Below are 18197 nucleotides of genomic sequence, written 5' to 3'. Positions count from 1 at the left end.
GCTTGAGCAAGACAGCAGCCCATCACCAAGTCTGGGAGCTGCTCCCATTGAGCTGTGCTCAGCAGAGGTGCTTGGCACAGAAATCCAAGTGCCCAAGCATACTCACCCTGACAGACCCCATGGAGGAAGAAGATACACACCAATAGCTTGGAGCACATGCTACAGCACATTTTGATTTTGCACCCACAGAAAATCAAACCATTTCAATCAGAGAATACCATAGCAGTGTTGTAACAACCACCTCTCCCAGCTAGAGATGAAGTGCCCTGTGTTAGAAGAAGCCTTTGTCTACGGTAAACAAAACCTTTCCAATAAACCCTGCTTTCCAGAGTGGGACAAGGTCTTGCTCCACACAAAGCTCTTTCCAGCTATACAAAGGGCATTTCAAGGTTTCAGCAAATCCCCAAGGCTGGGCAGGCCCCACCTGGACCTGGGCTGATGCCACCTTCCCACGTGGGGCTCAAGCCCAGCTGCAAGGTCCAAGCAGCCCTCTCAGCAGCACAGCAAACCCTGCAGCCATGCCCAGCCATCAGTCCCTGCAATGAAACACCGCTGCACCAGATCTGAAATCGAGCAACAACGACGCTCATACCTACATGCCCATATTTCCCCAATAAAAGTGTGCTTCAAAACGGCAGAGCTAAGGGATTCATCGGTTTCTGATTTTTGTAGCAACAGGGGGCCCCTTTCATTAGTCAACATTGTTCCAGCTACACCAAGCAGCTCCAGACGCCGAGTATAAAGCATGCAGAGTGCTCCTATGAAGCGTCTGATCATGCAAGAGGACACTCCAAGTGCTACATCCTGTGTCACATACCAGATACTCCTTGGAGAGAAGAACAAAAATAAAACCCTTCTCCTAAACTACACGCTCTTCACAAACAACAAAAGCAGAAAACATACAGCTCATTAAAGATCACCATAAAGATTACTTGGGAGGGGAAAAAAAAAAAAAGACATTCGTTCTGTTTGCAGATGGTTTATATTTGAAGGGAAGTGAGGGTTACCAATAAAACTTTACCCTTTGCTCATTCCCAGGGGATGGTGCTCACCCCACATCCCTGCCAGCTGACCCAGCAGTGGTGTGGAGTCATTCCCACAGCAACCTGCCTCCAAACCCCACACACCAGGGAAGGGGAAGCAGCAGGGGAACGGGGGCTACAAGTTTCAATGACCCAACCGAAAGCTGCTAAATCGCAGAATTTCTCACCTATAAAACCAGGAAGAGGATTTTAACTTTTGAAATTTCAAAAGAAAAAAAAAACAAAAAAAAAAAAAAAAAAAACCAAAAAAAAAAACCACCACAACCAAAAAAGCCATCATCCCCCAGGGCGCCGAGGGAGCCTCACCTCATAGCCCAGGCGTGCCGCCCGCTGCAGCAGCGTCTCCCCCGCGTTCTTGTTGACGATCAGGCGCCGCGCTTCGGGCGGCATGGGCCGGCTGGGGGTGGTCTCCGGCGGGGGGCTGGCGATGGGCAGCTGTGCGGGCTGCGGGAGCGGGAGCAGCGAGGGCGTCTGCTGCAGGCGCTCGTACGGCTTCTGCTCGTACGGCTTGGCTGGAGAGGAGTCGCAGTCTGAAGTCGGCTCCGGTCGCTTCCTGACTTTCCTCGTTACCGTTACCTGTCAAAACCATTACGGTGGGGGGGTTTTTAATCTTTGTTTGCACGGCACAGTGATGGGACTGCATTTTGTCAGCAAGGAATTACACTTTTCTACTCGTGTTTAATTTTTAAAGGAAGACCAGCTACAGCTTTTTAAACACAAGATGCTTCACCTCTGCAACAGTGCCTTCAACTAAGGTTACAAAAAGCAAACACCAAATGTGCAAAGCATCCACAGACAAATCTGAACGCAATCCCCGCTACCCCGCATGCACGACAGTGCGTTAGTTTTAAGCAAGCTGGCTCTGCCTTCTCTGAGGCCGGTGGACAATTAAGTCTAAATAAAGATACCTTATCTTCAGCATTTTCGATATCTGTGGTGTCATCCCCTGTCAGAGATGACCTCCTTCTCCTCTCCTGCAGTGCCAAGTGTTTTGTTTTACACTGACGTTTCCCTGATGGCTTCTCACACTCGCTGTATTTCGGCAGCAGGGATGCATGTTGGAAATCCTCCTCTTCGTCTGTGTACAGCCCATCTGTCTTCCGGCTTTCTTTAATTTTCTGCTGTTTGGCAGCCAACCTCGAGGCTGGAGTACAGCTTGGCTGAGCCTGCCTTTTGCTGTTTGCATTGGTGGATGAAAGGCTCTTCATGTGCGGAGACACCGGGAATACGGGCAAGCCTAAATGGGAAGGAAAGGCATTACACATCGCATGGTGCGTTAAACGGAAAATGCATTGCTAGCACTTAACACAAGCTCCTCGGCTGCTTAAGAGATCTACAATTACATTTTCAAATCATTAATATTTTAAGCGTTCCACATCCAAACTGTAAATAGCATCTCGCCCATTGAAGCTAACGCTTCTCGGGCTCTAATAAAAATCCCTGAATGAAATGCCCCGCGCAGGTGCCGGGCAGCGCCAGGGCCCTGGGGACGCGTGCCAGGCCAGCTTGGCAGTGCCACAGCCCGACCACCACGGGCAGAGTGGAACAGCTGCAGGGAAAAACTCGCCTCCTTACCCAGGACTGCCTGGTCTGAAGGGGAACCAACTCCTCCAGCAGCCTGGGCCCAGCCCGGCTCCTCTCAGTGGGGTGCAAGTGCAGACACAGGGATGGCCAGGGAAGAGGGGACAGGAAGAAAGGTGGGAGCATGGATCAGATTTTAATGGGACAGCACAGGTGAGCATGTTGAGCTTAGCCCCAAGACAGCCATAAGACAGGGAACACCTCTTTGGCAGCATTTAGACTTCAAAAACAAACCAAGAAAAGAAAGACTACTCAAGGAGCCGTCCCTACAGAAGCTCTGTGCAAGCTCTCCATCAGAAAGCACAGGGATTTTGCAGGAAAAGCAATCAGATGTTTTTCTCCCCAAGAACTCCATTCAGAAATGAGTCTTTCTGGGACATTGGGACAGTAAGGCCGGTGCTCTGCTGCCTGTGGCAGGATACTGGCAGGGCTGGGTTTTCTTTGGGGGTTAGCTCCAACAAGCTGGATCCCACAATCTGGGCCACATGCAAAAAGCATGGTTAGTTTTGGGGTTTTTTTCAGAGTGCAAGCAGGCTTACAACTAAACAAGGACAGGAAAGTTGACTTTTTATAGTCTGAATTTCCCTTGGGAGGAGAATTGAGGTGACCTCAGAACCAACTCCTCTGCAGAAAAATTAAAGGTTGCGGGAAAGGAAGGGACATTTCAGCCAAACAATACCACACCACCAAGGGAAGGTGTGTAAAAAACTTTAAGAACTTGGAAGAGGCTCCCTTGCTCTGAGAAGTCTCTGAAGTGATACTACTTTCAGAACAGAAGAGACGGCAGGAGCAAATAAGCAGGTGCTCAGGGGAGAGATACCCTGACTTAGAGAGATTCCGTCCAGAACCAGTTGGTAAAACAGAAAATAAAATCTAGAATCCTCTTGGTGGGCAGTTTCACACTTCAGTCTTCCTTTAAATAGATCTGTGAAAGCAACTCACAGAAGGCTTTCTAGATTAAGGATGAAAACAGAAATCCCTCAGTTCTTTGGAGCCACTTTCTAGAAAAAGACACATACCACGGCTTGCCAAGCAGATGTCAGGGAATTTATGGGACACATGATGTGCAGATTGTTCAGCAAAAATCATATAAGTTTTTCAGGCTTTGCAAAACTGAAGGAAGGCACCTAGTCGTAGGCTGAGCCTATGGATGCAAGGCTGTCTTTCCAACTCTGTAGACAGCACGAAGTAAGGAGTGTTTCATGTTCACATTCCCAACTAACCCAATTGAGTAGCATGTGAAAAGCCCAATTCCAATACAGAAGTACCATCATTACCTACTTAATCATCTACTAAAGAAAAAAAAATAAAAGATGGAAAAGATGGAAAGCAACAGTGAGGAGCTCTGGTGAATGCAAATGGAACAAAACAGCTGCATGCAGAAAAACTGCAATAGAATGAAAAACTCACAGGTCTGGAGAAGGACAGAAACACTGAAAGGATGGAGGGAAAAAAACCACAGGAAGCTTATCTCAAAGAACTGCAGGCTTTCCCATGCAGAGATGCCGAGGCATTGAAAGCAGAAGTTTAATCACCACAAAAAATGTGTACTCCTGATGTGGAGTGTGCCTGCAAACTCCACATCAACTCTGTGCTTCACTCTGACCCTCCACAGTGGTGACAGCAGGCACCAGACTAAAAGTGCACCGGAGCTAAGAGATGGAGAGTAGCTGTGCTCTGCACCCAGGAGCTTCAGGATCAGTAACACTGCAAGACGCCAGCACTACACATAAAAAGCCAAGCATCAGCCTGGGAAAGGCAAGACAACAGGAGCAGAAAAGCAGCAAGTGATTAATCCCAGAATCCCACCCCATCTTTCTGACCACGTGAAGAGAGAAGAAAAAACAAGAGTGAGCAGGAATATACCTAAATATCCATGGAAAAAAAAAAAAAAGAAAACCCAAACCAAAAACCCCAAAAAACTCAGGCCTCTGACTGATGTGGGTTGTGGCAAGTCTGACTCAGAGCAGGACCTGTTTCCCTTCCCGCAGGAGCGGGCTGCTGGAGAGGTCCGCGGGGAAAAGCAGCTGCTGCCGCGTCACCTGAATGCTCGCTTGTTCAGCTCCCACCCCAGCAGCTGCCTCCTCCTGCCTGCCAAGCCCGTGGCCACCACACTGCCTGCAGCCCGAGGCAGCTCCGAGGGGCTGGCACAGGCTTCCCAGGGGGTGAGATCCTCCTGGCTCCTCTCCTCGGAGCTTTTGCTTCCGCGCTGTTCGGGCTTTCTCCTGGCACCGGGTGAGCGGCTGCAGCTCCTGGGGGAGCATCACTGCACCGCCAGCAGCACGGGGTTATTGCTCAGCTGGGACCCCAGCACAGGTCATGGCTTCTGCCTGGGTCACAGGGCTGGGCAAGCAGTGTGATGCCCTGAGGAGGCAGTATCCCCATGTTCATGGACCTGCTGCACCCCGGAAACCCAAGATCACAGAACCACAAAATGGTCTAGGGTTTGAAAGGAGATCATCCCTTAAAGATCATCCAGTTCTAAACCCCCTGCCATGGGCAGGGACACATTCCACTAGACCAGGTTGTTATGTCCTTGTCAGAAGTCCCTCTCCAGCCCTCTTTCAGGTTTTAGAAGGTGCCTAAAAGGTCTCCCCAGAGCCTTCTCTTCTCCAGGCTGAACAATCCTAACACCCCCTTCCCCTCAGCCTGTCTTCATAGCAGAGGTGATCCAGCCCCTTGATCTTCTTCATGGCCCCCTCTGGATTCACTCCAGCAGGTCCAGGACACAGATTTGCAGGTGGGGGTCTCACAGGAGCAGAGCAGAGACAGAATCACCTCCCTCGACCTGCTGCTCACACTTTTTGGATAAACGGGGGTAACAAGCCCAGAAGTCATAAATCTCCACATTCCCAGAGATTTGCAGGCAGGAGCAGCAAATCATCCTGCTAGTGTTAGACTGAGGCTTCAGAGGCACAGAGGCAACCCCCACATCCTGTTACAGCCTGCTCCTTGGGATACAACCTGCTGCCACAACTGCAGGCAGTGCTTGAGCACGGAGAACAGCTGTTCCCAGCCCCAAACTAAAAAAAAAAAAAGGCTACAAGTTACAGTGTATATTCTCATATTGCTTAAGAAAAGTCTGACTAGTCCTGAGCAAGACAGACAAGCTGGAAGTCTCCGTCCCCTTAAGACTGTCATGCAGAGGATGCTCTGTCACACAGTGGGGAAAAATGTCCTCATCCCAGTCAATTAAGAACAAGGAGATTCAAAAGTTTACACTTCAACAGGGCTGGAGAAGCACCAGCAAAATTATCTGAATGATATTCAGTGTCTTTGTTGCAACTCTTTGTATCAGCGGGGCACAATTTAGTCAAGTTTATGGTTTTATAGCAGCTTCCAAACCCAAGAGTTTTTTCATATCCACAGAGCAACTGGACCTGAATGCCTTTGGGAATGGTGCATAAATTAGGATCCACCTCTTTTCCTTTCCTGAAGCCATGAGCCTGTCACTGCCACAGGAGGCATTGCAGGGGAAAGCGAGAGCATCCCTACACAATACAGCTTCTTGTTAGTGACCCTCGTTTAATCTCTACAAGGTATCTCTCTCTCAAAGTACAAAGGTGAGGGGCACGGGTGTCTGAGCCGATACCATGCTCACCAAGGCAGCACATAAAGCAAGGAAGTAAGAGTCAAAGCTCTGTTTAAACCAAGTTTTGATCTCCTGCTCCACAAATTCTTTTGGAGAACCTTCCCCATCAATAAGCATCAAACTTCGGGGGTTTCTGCCCTTAGAAAATCGTACCAAGGAGAAGGACAGATAAGGAGCTCCAGTACCAAAGGGAAGCTGATACTTTTGCCTTGACTGTTTCACAGACACTACCAAGGAAAATCCTCACTGGCACAGGATGATCTGGACTCGGTACCTTCTATGGTGTGGGACAAGAGGATCCACTCTCCTCTTGCTTCTCTCTCTTTTAAGGGGATCTCAGCTAAACTACAAGTTAGGCTAGCTGGAATGTGAATGTCTTCCAGTCGATGAAGCTCCCAGGTTTGTGAAGAAGGAAGGAGCCCAAATGCTATACATGGAGCTCCTGCTCCCAGAAATAGTCTTTCCTCAAAAACAAGCAGAGGGCTTGGAGAGGTAAGAGCAGGAAAAGAGAAAGAGAAAAGGGGATTTGCCCTGTGGACTGTTTGATTCCATTCCACATCAGTTCTCCAGCCAGGCTACAGCAGCAAAATGTTGTGGGGAAGGAGAAAAACATGACAGAAAATGTGCCCAGGGGCTGAGGACAGTGAGGACAGGAGAGTGACCTGTCCATCCCAATGAAAATTTGGTGGATTGTATCCACGGGCTCTCCCCCAGGATAGGGAAACAACAGAAATGGGAGGGAGGATGGGGAAAGGAGGAAGTGGAGTGAGGGGGAAAGAAGAAGCCAAAAACAAGTCAAGGAAAGCTGATACACTTTGAGGAAGCAATCCCTCAAGACAGAGCTTCTGGAAGACCTCTGCCAAGGGGCCGGGAAGTGGGGTGAAAGGGGTTTACAGGATGTGCTCAGAACCAGCAAAGCATCCTTGTCAGGAGGACAATGAGCTTTGCTCTTGAGCATATGGCCTGGGAAAGGCAGGGGAAGCCAGCAGTGCTGAGGGTGCTGGAGGTGTTGGGTTCCCAAGATCAAGAGCTGCTATAGCTGTGCTGACGCTATTTCCCAAGCTCGAAGCCCCTCAAATCCTATGTGTGGTTAAACATCAAACACCCTTACACCAACTAGCAGCCCATTTGCTCCCTCTCTCACCCAAAAGCATGCCCACATTCTGTGCCCTCCCCAGATCTCCTCTAGAGTTATGAACTTCATCTTCACATCATCTACGAAAATATTTAAAGCCAAAACACACACGCACACACACACAAACACATAGTTACACACACATACACAAACACGTTTTCTTGTCTGACAAATATCAGCTACAGTAAAATTCTTAAAGAAGAGGTGTCAGTCCTTATAAAGGTGGACATCTACAGAAATATATATAATTCAAAAAAAAACAAGAAAGAAGAAAAAACTCTCGACAATTCCTTAACATCGGTGGCAGCATGCGTCACTGTAAATGCTAAAGCCAGCTGGTTTCCCTAGTAGTCTCTGCATACCTTGTTCATTGTCACTTGTTTTGAGGGACTCTTCAGACCAACTTCTATTGCTTTTGGCCTCTGACCTTTTCTTGGTGTGCCTTTCTTCTGTGAAGTCTTTGACCTTTGCAGTGGCCTCTGGCTGAACAGCCTCAGCTAAATCTTTCCTGCTTTGCCGGCCCAACTTGCCGGACGGGGATCTCTCTGGTGACACCTGCTGCTCCCATAGTTCCCTAAGATGCTGCAGGTGACGCTGCTTTTTGGGATGGAGCCCTGTTAATTCAATGCACACCTTCAGGTTGGTCACCTCATTACAATTGGGCTCTTCTAAGTGGTTAGAGGAATTTGTCATTTCCCTCTCAGGCCAGTCATCTAATGGAAAAATAACTAAAAATTAATCAAAAAGCCCCCTCAACTTAAAACAAAAGCTACATTTCACTTTCGGGGCATATAGTCTCAGCTTTACCACCACACTATGCATTTTAAAGCTTCGCTCATTAAGGGTTACATGCACTACAGTAACTTGCACTGCTGTGGCTACAGTGTCCAATGACTAGTGCTTTATCCTTACATACCAAGTTTGGTTTTTTTATATATACATATATATATACACATATATATACATACATATATATACATATATATAATTTAAAAGTGAAATGACAGTGCTCACATTAGTAACTAGCAAGTTCAAAAATGGAAACACATTAAGCCAAAGGGACGTTCCTTTCACAAGACATTCCTTGAGAGAGACCAAAGCAAAATGCTGTCTTACCTTTGGAGTTCTTCTTCTTTTTTGCTTTTGATACAACTTCGTCCTGCAGTTCATCCACAAAGCTCTCATTTTGGCTGCCATCATTTTGCACTCTCTCACCAGAGTGTTTACGTTTCCTGTCCAGACGTGGACATGAATGTTGGCCAAAATCTTCTGCTGGCTGGTCTTCTGCCTTTTCATATACAGAATGTCTCTCTAAATAACATTTCTCATTTGAGAGATCTTTTTCCTCTGGAGTTTCGAGAAAGTGACCTCGGTTGTTTTCTGTACTAGTAAAGTTACCTAAAAATAAAAAACAAACAAACACCACAAGACCTAATAAATATGACACAATTCATTGTGAGAAGGCTTTGCTCTCTGTTCTCTTCAATGTCATCTCCCTCACGACTTACAGCTCATGAGGCATGCAAATAAACACAAAACTATACTTGGGAACAAGTCTCCTCTGCCCAGCCTAAGGCAGCAGTTTTCTCAATAGTTAAGCACAAAACCCCCAAATGCACACTACTTTGTGTTGGTTTTACATTAATTTAAGAAGCACAATATTCACTATACTTGTATCCATAGAAACATCACAATATGCTTTTTTAAATAAAGAAACATCTTTAGATACTGAAAGCACAAACCCTTTTCAGAAAGCAACCTCACCCCCCCTAAACTGGCAAGTAACAATCCAGTTCAAAAATACCTTCTGATGACAACCAAGTATTAGTCCTCCCTTAATTCCTCATCTTTCACTAACTTCTCCCATCAAATTGCAGAGTCTGACTTAAAGGCAGTCATCCCTTCTTCTGGAGATATAAATGGGATACAGAACATGCACACACGGACACAGAAATACCACTAAGAATAGCTGTGATATTTTGCAAAAAGCACTACTTGAATCCAAGGTTATAAAAAGGCTTCCTCACTTCAAGTAACCCACCAGTCACTGTACCTCACATGATCTCTTTCACCTCCTTTTAAAACAGACCTCACTTTTTTCAGGGAGTATTTCCAGCAATAGCTAGAGGGTGAGCTCTGAAAAGCTTACTAGAAACTAGTCTGACAAATTAGCCACAAAAACACCCAGGCTGCCTCGCCTGCACTAACTTCAGCTTCCCTCCAATACTGTTTGCTCAAATTCAGAGACAGCCTATGCAATTTTAAATGGATGCTTGATTTAAAATTACACTTAATCACCATCTTGAATAATGTTATTTTCTTGGGTTTAACCAAACTAGCAAAGGCAAGGTTAGGCAGAGATGCAGTACAGACTTCAACACAGATAATCAGCTCCTATTTACAATTCCCACAAACAAGCTGGGGTTCCCACGTGGTTTAGCCCTCCTGGCTGACCAATACTCCACACCTCTGCTGCTGTTTGGCAAACTGTATGTTCCATCCTACTTCCCCATGGCTCACTGCCCCTTTTCCTCTTCCCCCTTCTTGCTCTTCCCTCCTTCTCCCACTTCCCTTCCTGCAAACACGTTTGCTGGTTTCCTACCTGGACTCCCAACAGCCTCCTGCAGATCCTCTCTCCCTTTTACTCAGTTTCTTGCCCTGTCCCAGCCTGGGCTTCAACTTCTGCTCTTCCCCCTCATCAGGGCTGACACTGCTCCCCTGCAGCCCCTTCTCCACTCCTGTGCCCTCCAACACCCACCTCTGGCAGTGTCTGGAGGCAGCCCAACTCTATCCCACCTTATCTTGACAGCACCTTCCTACAGCTCTGCCAACCCCTCCTGGTTTCATGACCCTCCTCAAAATACCTGTTGTCAGTAATGGAAGGCTGGGGGGTGGTGAGGGGAAACTTCCCTAATGAGTTTTCTCTTCACCACAACCTGGAAATGGCTCCAAGTAGCACCAAGGGCTCTGGAAATGTTTGTGGGCACCGAAGGACACCCCAGCATAATTTTTACACTGCTTGGGAAGCTGCCTGCAGGGCTGCTTGTGAAACAGCACAAGATATCGGCCAAGAAAAATCAAAACAAAAGCTGATTTTCTGCAGGCGAGCGGGACGCTCGGGCTGTTCCGCTGTTTGGCGATGCTCCTCTCCACAAGGCCGTCTGGCCAACACATGCTCCTTCCAAGACTTTAAAATGCACTTTGTCACACTTCTTCCAGCCAACAACGCTGAGATGTTCCAGAGAACAGGTATCTCAGCTTACTGTGACCGTGCCTCTAAATCACAGAGTCCCCCCAGACCGGAATGAATCTGGCAGCGCCCCGTGCTCGCACATCTGGCATGAGGACGCCGCCCCACAGCTGTACCCTATAACCACACCAGAAGCACCAGCAGTCCTGTTTCACACAGCATAAAAGCAGCTGGCCCAGCCACGTTTTAAGTATCACAATAGAAATAAATGCTTCTATCAGATTTCATTTTACATTTTTAATGCAGTCTGCTATTTTCCTCCTTTCATAAGGAAACATTATACTTCTGTGGTCATTTTCCCTGAAGAGATCAGGTAAGGGCACTCTCAGCCACACTCCTGCTTAGAGCCTTCTCATCTCCAGCAGCACCAACAGCTACACGCCATGGTTCTTGCTGAGAGTCACCACACTGGGATAGCTTTCCTGCTCCTAACACTGTCTGGCCTGAGAAAAGGCAGGCACATCCTGACCAATTCCCAGAGAAGCTCTTGCAGGGTCAAAGGAAGTAGCAGGCTGTAGGGAGAGGGGGGTGATGGTCTTAATCTTTACGGCTTGCAGGAAACAGCAAGCTAATTCCAGCTTGCCACCACTAAAAGCAACCTGCTGCAGATTAATTCCTCCTCTATCTGCAAGAGGACTTGGCACAGGGACGCGGCTCGCTCAGAATGTGCTGAAAAATAAAGAGGGGAGAACCCTCGCTAACAGCTTGTCACTGTCATCGTTCCTCTGGGGCTCCACATGCTGGGAGGAACAGCACACACCTACTGCGCTTCATCCAAAATTCAGCCCTCGCTGCCAGCAGCTCCGTGACACCTCGGCCCCCGCGGCCGGTCACACCCCGGAGGGACCCTCAGGGGAGCAGAGCTCCATCTCCACAGCTGCCGAGCCAGAAATCCCTCTCGAGGACCTCCCGCTGCACACGCGGCTCTGAAATCCCGCTCGCTGCAGCTAAGACCATCAGGGAAGCGGCATCTCCGCACACTAATCCCGGTTGTGTAATCACCCTGCATCGAGGCAGGAGTGCAGCCCCAGAGCAGCCAGGGAGCCACAGCCAGGGAGTCACAGCCCAAGAGCCACAGCCCCAGAGGAGCCAGGGAGCCACAGCCGGGGAGCCACAGCCAGGGAGTCACAGCCAGGGAGCCACAGCCAGGGAGCCACAGCCGGGGAGTCACAGCCAGGGAGCCACAGCCAGGGAGCCACAGCCCAAGAGCCACAGCCCCAGAGCCACAGCCCCAGAGCCACAGCCCCAGAGCAGCCAGGGAGCCACAGCCCCAGAGCCACAGCCCCAGAGCCACAACCAGAGAGCCACAGCCCCAGAGCCACAGCCCAAGAGCCACAGCCAGGGAACCACAGCCCCAGAGCCACAGCCAGGGAGCCACAGCCAGGGAGCCACAGCCCCAGAGCCACAGCCCCAGAGCCACAGCCCCAGAGCCACAGCCCCAGAGCCACAGCCAGGGAGCCACAGCCCAAGAGCCACAGCCCAAGAGCCACAGCCTCAGAGCCACAGCCAGGGAGCCACAGCCCCAGAGCCACAGCCCCAGAGCCAGAGCCCCAGAGCCACAGCCAGGGAGCCACAGCCAGGGAGCCACAGCCAGGGAGCCACAGCCAGGGAGCCACAGCCCCAGAGCCACAGCCAGGGAGCCACAGCCAGGGAGCCACAGCCCCAGAGCCACAGCCCCAGAGCCACAGCCCCAGAGCCACAGCCAGGGAGCCACAGCCAGGGAGCCACAGCCCCAGAGCCACAGCCCCAGAGCCACAGCCAGAGAGCCACAGCCCCAGAGCCACAGCCCCAGAGCCACAGCCAGGGAGCCACAGCCCCAGAGCCACAGCTGGGAACCCACACAGGACACGTCCCTGCCTGGGCACTGCGGTGCTCCCGCCTCTCCCGCAGCCGGATTTTCAGTACCAAAGAACAAAGGTCAGCCACTGCTGGGGACACAGCACAGCCCACGGGCTGTCGGGCTCTCCCTGCTGCCTGCACCGACACGGAGGTTCTTCCCCCGGCACAGCTGCGGCCGCCCCACGGAGAGCAGCCTCTATTAATATTTTACCACCGGATTCCACTCTGTCCTCAAACTGTTTTGCAAGCAATCGGGATCAGACGCAATGTCTCCCCAAATTAAGATATAAATGTCAACAAGCACAGCAACATAAGCATAACGTGCGTACCCAACAAGGATGAGGAGAACTTATCTGCTTTTGTTCCCACCACCCTCCTCCCATGCCATGTATCTACAACATCCTTTTCTCTGCCTGAGGAAGAAAACAACAACAAAATACTTGGGAGTTCTCATATAATCATTATTCAAACAGTGGTGAGGTAGCCAGAAACACAGGATAAATGCTGAGTTCTCATAGCAACACACCTCTATGAGTAAGGAGATTAAACTCTTAAATGTGTTGCTTCCTCAAGCCTCCAGTATTTGCCAGTCTCACACCAGCTGTGACAACCAGCACCAACAATTCAAACCATTTCTCACTGTCCTACCAATGTAGAAACAAGGAAGAATTAAGAGGATTCTTTCTTCACAGCTGGTTTCTGTCTGAAGCAGTATCAGTGCACAGGTTACAATCTCACAAGAAACAGTTACAGACACAAGCAAACACGCTACCCAAAAAAACTTTCTTTCATTTTTCCATCTTCCTGTTGCTGTCAACTGCTGTCAATGAGACCAGATCCTCCCATGCAATGCAAACAAGGAAACACATCTTAGTGTTTAAGCTGCAGATTCTTTTGTTCAAAGAACATGGCAGCTAAAAACAGCCTTTCCTCTTCCCTGGAGCAACCTCTCATTGCGCTCACTTATATGCAAGGCACCCTTTATTCATCCAAGAGCAGTAATGACTATCCAAATGCTTTGGTTTTAACCCAGTGTTCAGCACAGAGACCACAACAACAGTAAGAGATTCCCTAAGACATGCTCAGAATTCAATTCTGAGTATCCCATGGGGCAGAGAGAACCCAGGTGATTTCACTTTTCCCTCCTCTGCTTCGGAGCTTTCCACATTTGCTGCATTCTGCCCAAGCCTGCCACACTGCACAAACAAGCAATCACCACTCTCAGTGCACAGCTCTCTTATATTTTTTTTCCTTTTTTTTTTTTTTTTCCCCACTATGTCCTGTGGCAGGAAGGTAATAACTGACCAGGGCAAAGGACATGTTTACTGCTTCCATCTTTCATTTGTTCCAGAGTACACACAGCCCAGCAAGAAAGAAGAAAAGCAGGGCATCACCATGCAAAGGGACACTGGCACCTCACTACAAGGCTAAGATAAATTGTGCAATGTGTTTTGGCACATTGAACCATTTACCTTCACACGTACCAACTGCTTAAACTTTCTCCTCACGATTTCATGCCTTAAGATCAGGCTTCTATAATATATTGAGATAATTTTGTCCAGCTAAGGCTTAAACAGGCAATGTCTTCCATCCTAAAAAATTAAATAAACAGGCAAAGTCATGCTCCCCAATCAAGAAATTCAGTTTGCAGAATTCATTCAATCTTTCACACTCAGGTATGATTTTCAGAACCTCTGGAAGAGCTTTCTTACGAACATGCAATCGTCACATGCCCGTATTGATGCATGTGTCCATGCCAATAGCTTAAATCACTTGATCTCTGAACAATTCTATGACTCATGACATATGCATCCCATAATTTATCATGTTTGTGCTATGAAAATGCACTGGAGCAGCATTGCCTCAGCAACATTTACAAGTCACCTTGGCAACAAAGCAGCTTTGCGGCTGCTCTCAGATGCCCGCTCTCAGATGCCCAGCAAAACCTAGATGAGATGGGAGAGAACTGAAGCACTTCTATTTTACTACTCAGCTTTAGTTGCTCATTAATTAGCTAACATGGATACCTGCCTTAAATTGAGCCTTAAAAAATATAAAGAGGGCTAAACAAAACAAAAGCCCACCTCTTTTACCCTTCTCTGGAAGGCTCGATGCTCAAACTTAAAGTACAGCAAAGCCACACACTACCAAGTCCAAGGAAAAGTTTAAGGAACCGGATATTGTGCCTTCGTGTGCTTCCAAAAAAGTCTATACACGCGCAATACAGCCAGGAAAAACGGCAAACACTAAGACAAGCTGAAAAAAAAGCAGTTTCCATCCCATCAAATGCCTCTGTATGCATCACCTGCCTGTGTTATTTAGCCTTTTGTTGCACTGTAGGTTTAGAGGAGCCAAGGGGGCAGGCAGCTGCCAGGGCCCCGGCCGGCTCTGGCGCTCCATGCCAAGCACGGCTGCCACCGCGCCGAGGCGGCAGCAGGGGAGCCCCGGGAGCTGGCTCCGTGCCACAGTCACAGTTTTGGATGCAGTTTCCCTCTTCCCCGCTGACACCAGGCAGGTGAAGCGCTGGCAGCGGGGGCAGAACAGCTCGCCGGTTTCACTCCTCAGTTCCCTCCTCGCACAGGTAAAGACTCGGCTGTTTCGCTTTCGAGCTAGCGCCAGACGAACGTGAAACAGAGGGAAACAACTTTTCAAGCAGCAAGATCGCTTGCAGGAGGCAGAAAGGAAACAGAAAAGGCTGCAAGCCATCAGCTCATTCCCGTTCAGGAGCTTTAAAGCCAAACACACCAAGAGCGCGGTCAGAAACTGAAGGCAAAGGGAAAGCAAAAGATAAGCAGCCCTTGCTCTCACCGAAGGCGAAGAGAAGGGAGAGCTCATCAGCTCTTCGCCAGTCGCTCAGTGAGAGATGCATTGAGGCTGCTGGTGGCTCAAGCCCCAACAGAGAGCCCAAGCCACCACAGTAGAAGCATTCAAGAGGTGTGAAGCTCAGCTTCCTGATTTATCAGCTGCTATCCCGAGGGGCAGGAGGTGAACCACCACGATAAAAAACTTTTACTGAGACCTGAATCTGTACTGGTAAGTATTTGCTGCTGCCCAGGCGGGCGTACAAAAAAGGAGCTCCCTCAGCAGAACAGATCCGTGCTTTTAGGAGTTTAGACATTTGGCCAAAATCTGAAATAGCCTGTTAAGTCAGAGCTAATTAGCAGAGGAGAGGAATGAACTAACACAAGACTGAACATACTTTCCCTGCTTCCAACAGTTATTTAACAGTCTCAAACAAATTTCAGCCAGCAGATTCAAGTGCCAGAGATCTCACTAAATGGTGAATTTACAGACAAACCAAATCATCAGCCTTTTGCAAGGATGGTGGGAGGGGTTTCAGCATACAATTATGATCTAGCACTCATGCTCTCCTCCATAGCCCCCTGCCACCCTCCACAAGCAGCCCCATGTCCCTGAGCAAGCCTACCTTCCCTCCCTCTGTTAACCCCCTGTGCCCCCCACTCAACTCCACAGCCCACCATCCCCCCCCTTTGCTGAACTCTCTTTGCAGCCAGAACAAGCCAGCAGGCCAGGTGCTGCTGCTGCTCTTCCAGCTTTCCTAGAAATTTCCACACTCAGGCTGGAATTTAACAGAGGACATCACCTCTGAGGAGCAAGGGAGGCTGTGATGGGGACAGCCAGGGCAGCAGCCTGCCCAGCTCTCAGCTTTACCACAGGGACTGCAAAGGCAGCTGTGCCTTCCTCCCTGCAGCTACCTCGACGTAGTCTGGAGAAGGAAAAGGCTGCCCAGATTCCACAGGCTCAGTCTCCCTCTCCCCAACCCTGCCACCCTCTCCACTTCCAGTTAAAACTTCCCCTTGCTATTTTGGCCTTCCCCAAGCCAATTTTTGTTGAGGCTGTCATTTCAGCGATAGCAATGCCACAGTAACTTGAATTTAGGTGAGTAACAGAGCAAGTATGATTGACCAGCATGCCCTCTGCCAAAAGCATTAACCAAAGACCAGAACAATAATTCAAAGTTATTAAATTGCCTGAATGAAATTTTCTACTAGCCCTACTCATGAATCTCCACCTACCAAAGAGCACACTTAACCACCGAGTTACACAGCCGTGCACACACTCACAGAGTGCAGTCTGCAGTACAATTCCTCTTGTTTTGCAGTGCTTTCAGCACAGATCTCTTTTTTTCTGAGTTGTTCAAAACAAAGTAGCAACAGAAGGAACTGATCCATTCCTTAAATACCCAGGTGAAACAAAGGTGGAAACTGGCAGAAGCCATATGCTCACCAAGAGTGCAAACCAAGAAGAAGTGAGCTTTCTTGCATGCAGCAAAACAATCCCCTAATACCATTTATTTATTTTTATCTTACTTCTAGGATGTTGCATTTTCCATAGTCCTTTGACACCGTGTAACAGCCTAGAGGGAACAGACAGCCCCATGGGGAATTTCACAGACTCTGCCTGCAAGAACCTGAGCCTCACACACCTCCCAGCCACTCCAGCAGAAGTCACACAGGCAAAGTAGCTTCTTATCATTTGGAGTTATTACTGCCAGCTTTTATGGATAAGCCAACCTAGCAGATCACATCCTTCCCCACTTCCCTTCACTCTTCTGTCCTCCATCCCTGCTTTGGAGATTGCAACACTGGCATATCTCAGTGCTACTGCAACTTCAGGAAGCTGAACTCCATGTTTTCCTCTCTTCCCCCATATCCCTTCTGTATTTAAAATATAACCTTGGACCTTTGCTTTCACTGCCTCTTGTAGTACCCCATCAGTTAAAAAGAGGATCTTTCCAAGGCAGTAACTTAGTGACAGACAGTTAACTATCTCCTGAAAAGCAGGTGCAATGGCAACCAGAAACTTGCAAGCCCCAAAACAAGCGCAGGGGGTACCAGCCGTGACAACTCAGCACCTGCAGAGGATGAGATCAGTGACTTTCACCAGCAGCACGGTGAGAACACCAAGATTTGCTTGCTTTGCTGCAAGCTGCCATGGCAAAGAGACACATACACGCTTCAGAAAGCCATCTAAATTCGCTTACATCTGTCATTGTCATTTTGGTCAGCAATGGCATCTTCCAGAGCAACAGACTTTGGCTTCTTTTCACTGTTTCCTTTCAAGTTTTCCCAGTCTGCCTGGCTGAATCTGCAGACCTCTGAGTCTTTGGTAGCTGTTTGGCCTTCTCTCTCTTTCATCTCCAACTCTGAGAAGCGCATCATTGCACGCTAGAAAGAGAATTGATATGAAAAAAAAAAAGTCTTGCAATAAAAACAACTTCATTTACCTTACCTTATATGAAAGCATTTCCAAAGAAAAATTGACTCAAAACCAGGGTTTCAGATAAACAGCTAAGGGTAGGATTTTAACACACCTGACTTGTAAAACAGTGTTCTAGCATCTTACAGCCACACAATTCTTTCATATGTAACTATATATATATACACACATATATATGTATATATATATATATAAAATATATTATAAAATGTATATTATATATAAAACAAAAACATTCCATTTTGGAGGTAAAAAGAGACAAAAACAAAAAGAAATAAAAAAAAAACAAAATAACAAAAACAACACAAAACCGTACAATGAATAAAAGACGACCATGGCCCACAAACTTCCCTTTGTGTATTTGGAAATGAAATTTAACTCAAAGGTTTATGTAAGAGTCTAGTAATAAAAATTTGAAGAACTGACCTCACAGTAAGCAGCAGGTAGACATAAAATACTGTCCTCTTGTAATCCTTCCATCTATGTAATTAAAATGGGCACTCAATGGATCATTTA

General features: G+C 48.1%; 1 protein-coding gene across 34 annotated transcripts in view; it reads right to left on the bottom strand.

The window, feature by feature from the left end:
* BCOR (BCL6 corepressor) overlaps positions 1-18197 on the bottom strand; it is an 83272-nt gene that overhangs the window by 15476 nt on the left and 49599 nt on the right. For 7 of the 34 annotated variants that reach the window (XM_086879714.1, XM_086879713.1, XM_086879715.1 and 4 more), the window contains exons 5-9: positions 17446-17629; positions 8468-8749; positions 7714-8064; positions 1952-2280; positions 1350-1619 (exon numbers count right to left, since the gene is read on the bottom strand). In XM_086879714.1, coding sequence (XP_086735840.1) covers positions 1350-1619; positions 1952-2280; positions 7714-8064; positions 8468-8749; positions 17446-17629 — 1416 coding nt within the window. Of the gene's footprint in view, positions 1-1349; positions 1620-1951; positions 2281-7713; positions 8065-8467; positions 8750-17445; positions 17630-18107; positions 18162-18197 lie in introns of all 34 variants that reach the window. The other 27 variants (XM_086879708.1, XM_086879707.1, XM_086879710.1 and 24 more) reach the window with 5 other exon arrangements.

Source organism: Cyanistes caeruleus, chromosome 3, assembly GCF_971803275.1.
Source record: "Cyanistes caeruleus chromosome 3, bCyaCae1.hap1.1, whole genome shotgun sequence".
NCBI lineage: Eukaryota > Metazoa > Chordata > Aves > Passeriformes > Paridae > Cyanistes > Cyanistes caeruleus.
The sequence above is the reverse complement of the archived record's forward strand: the minus strand, read 5'-3'. Positions and strand labels throughout refer to the sequence as shown.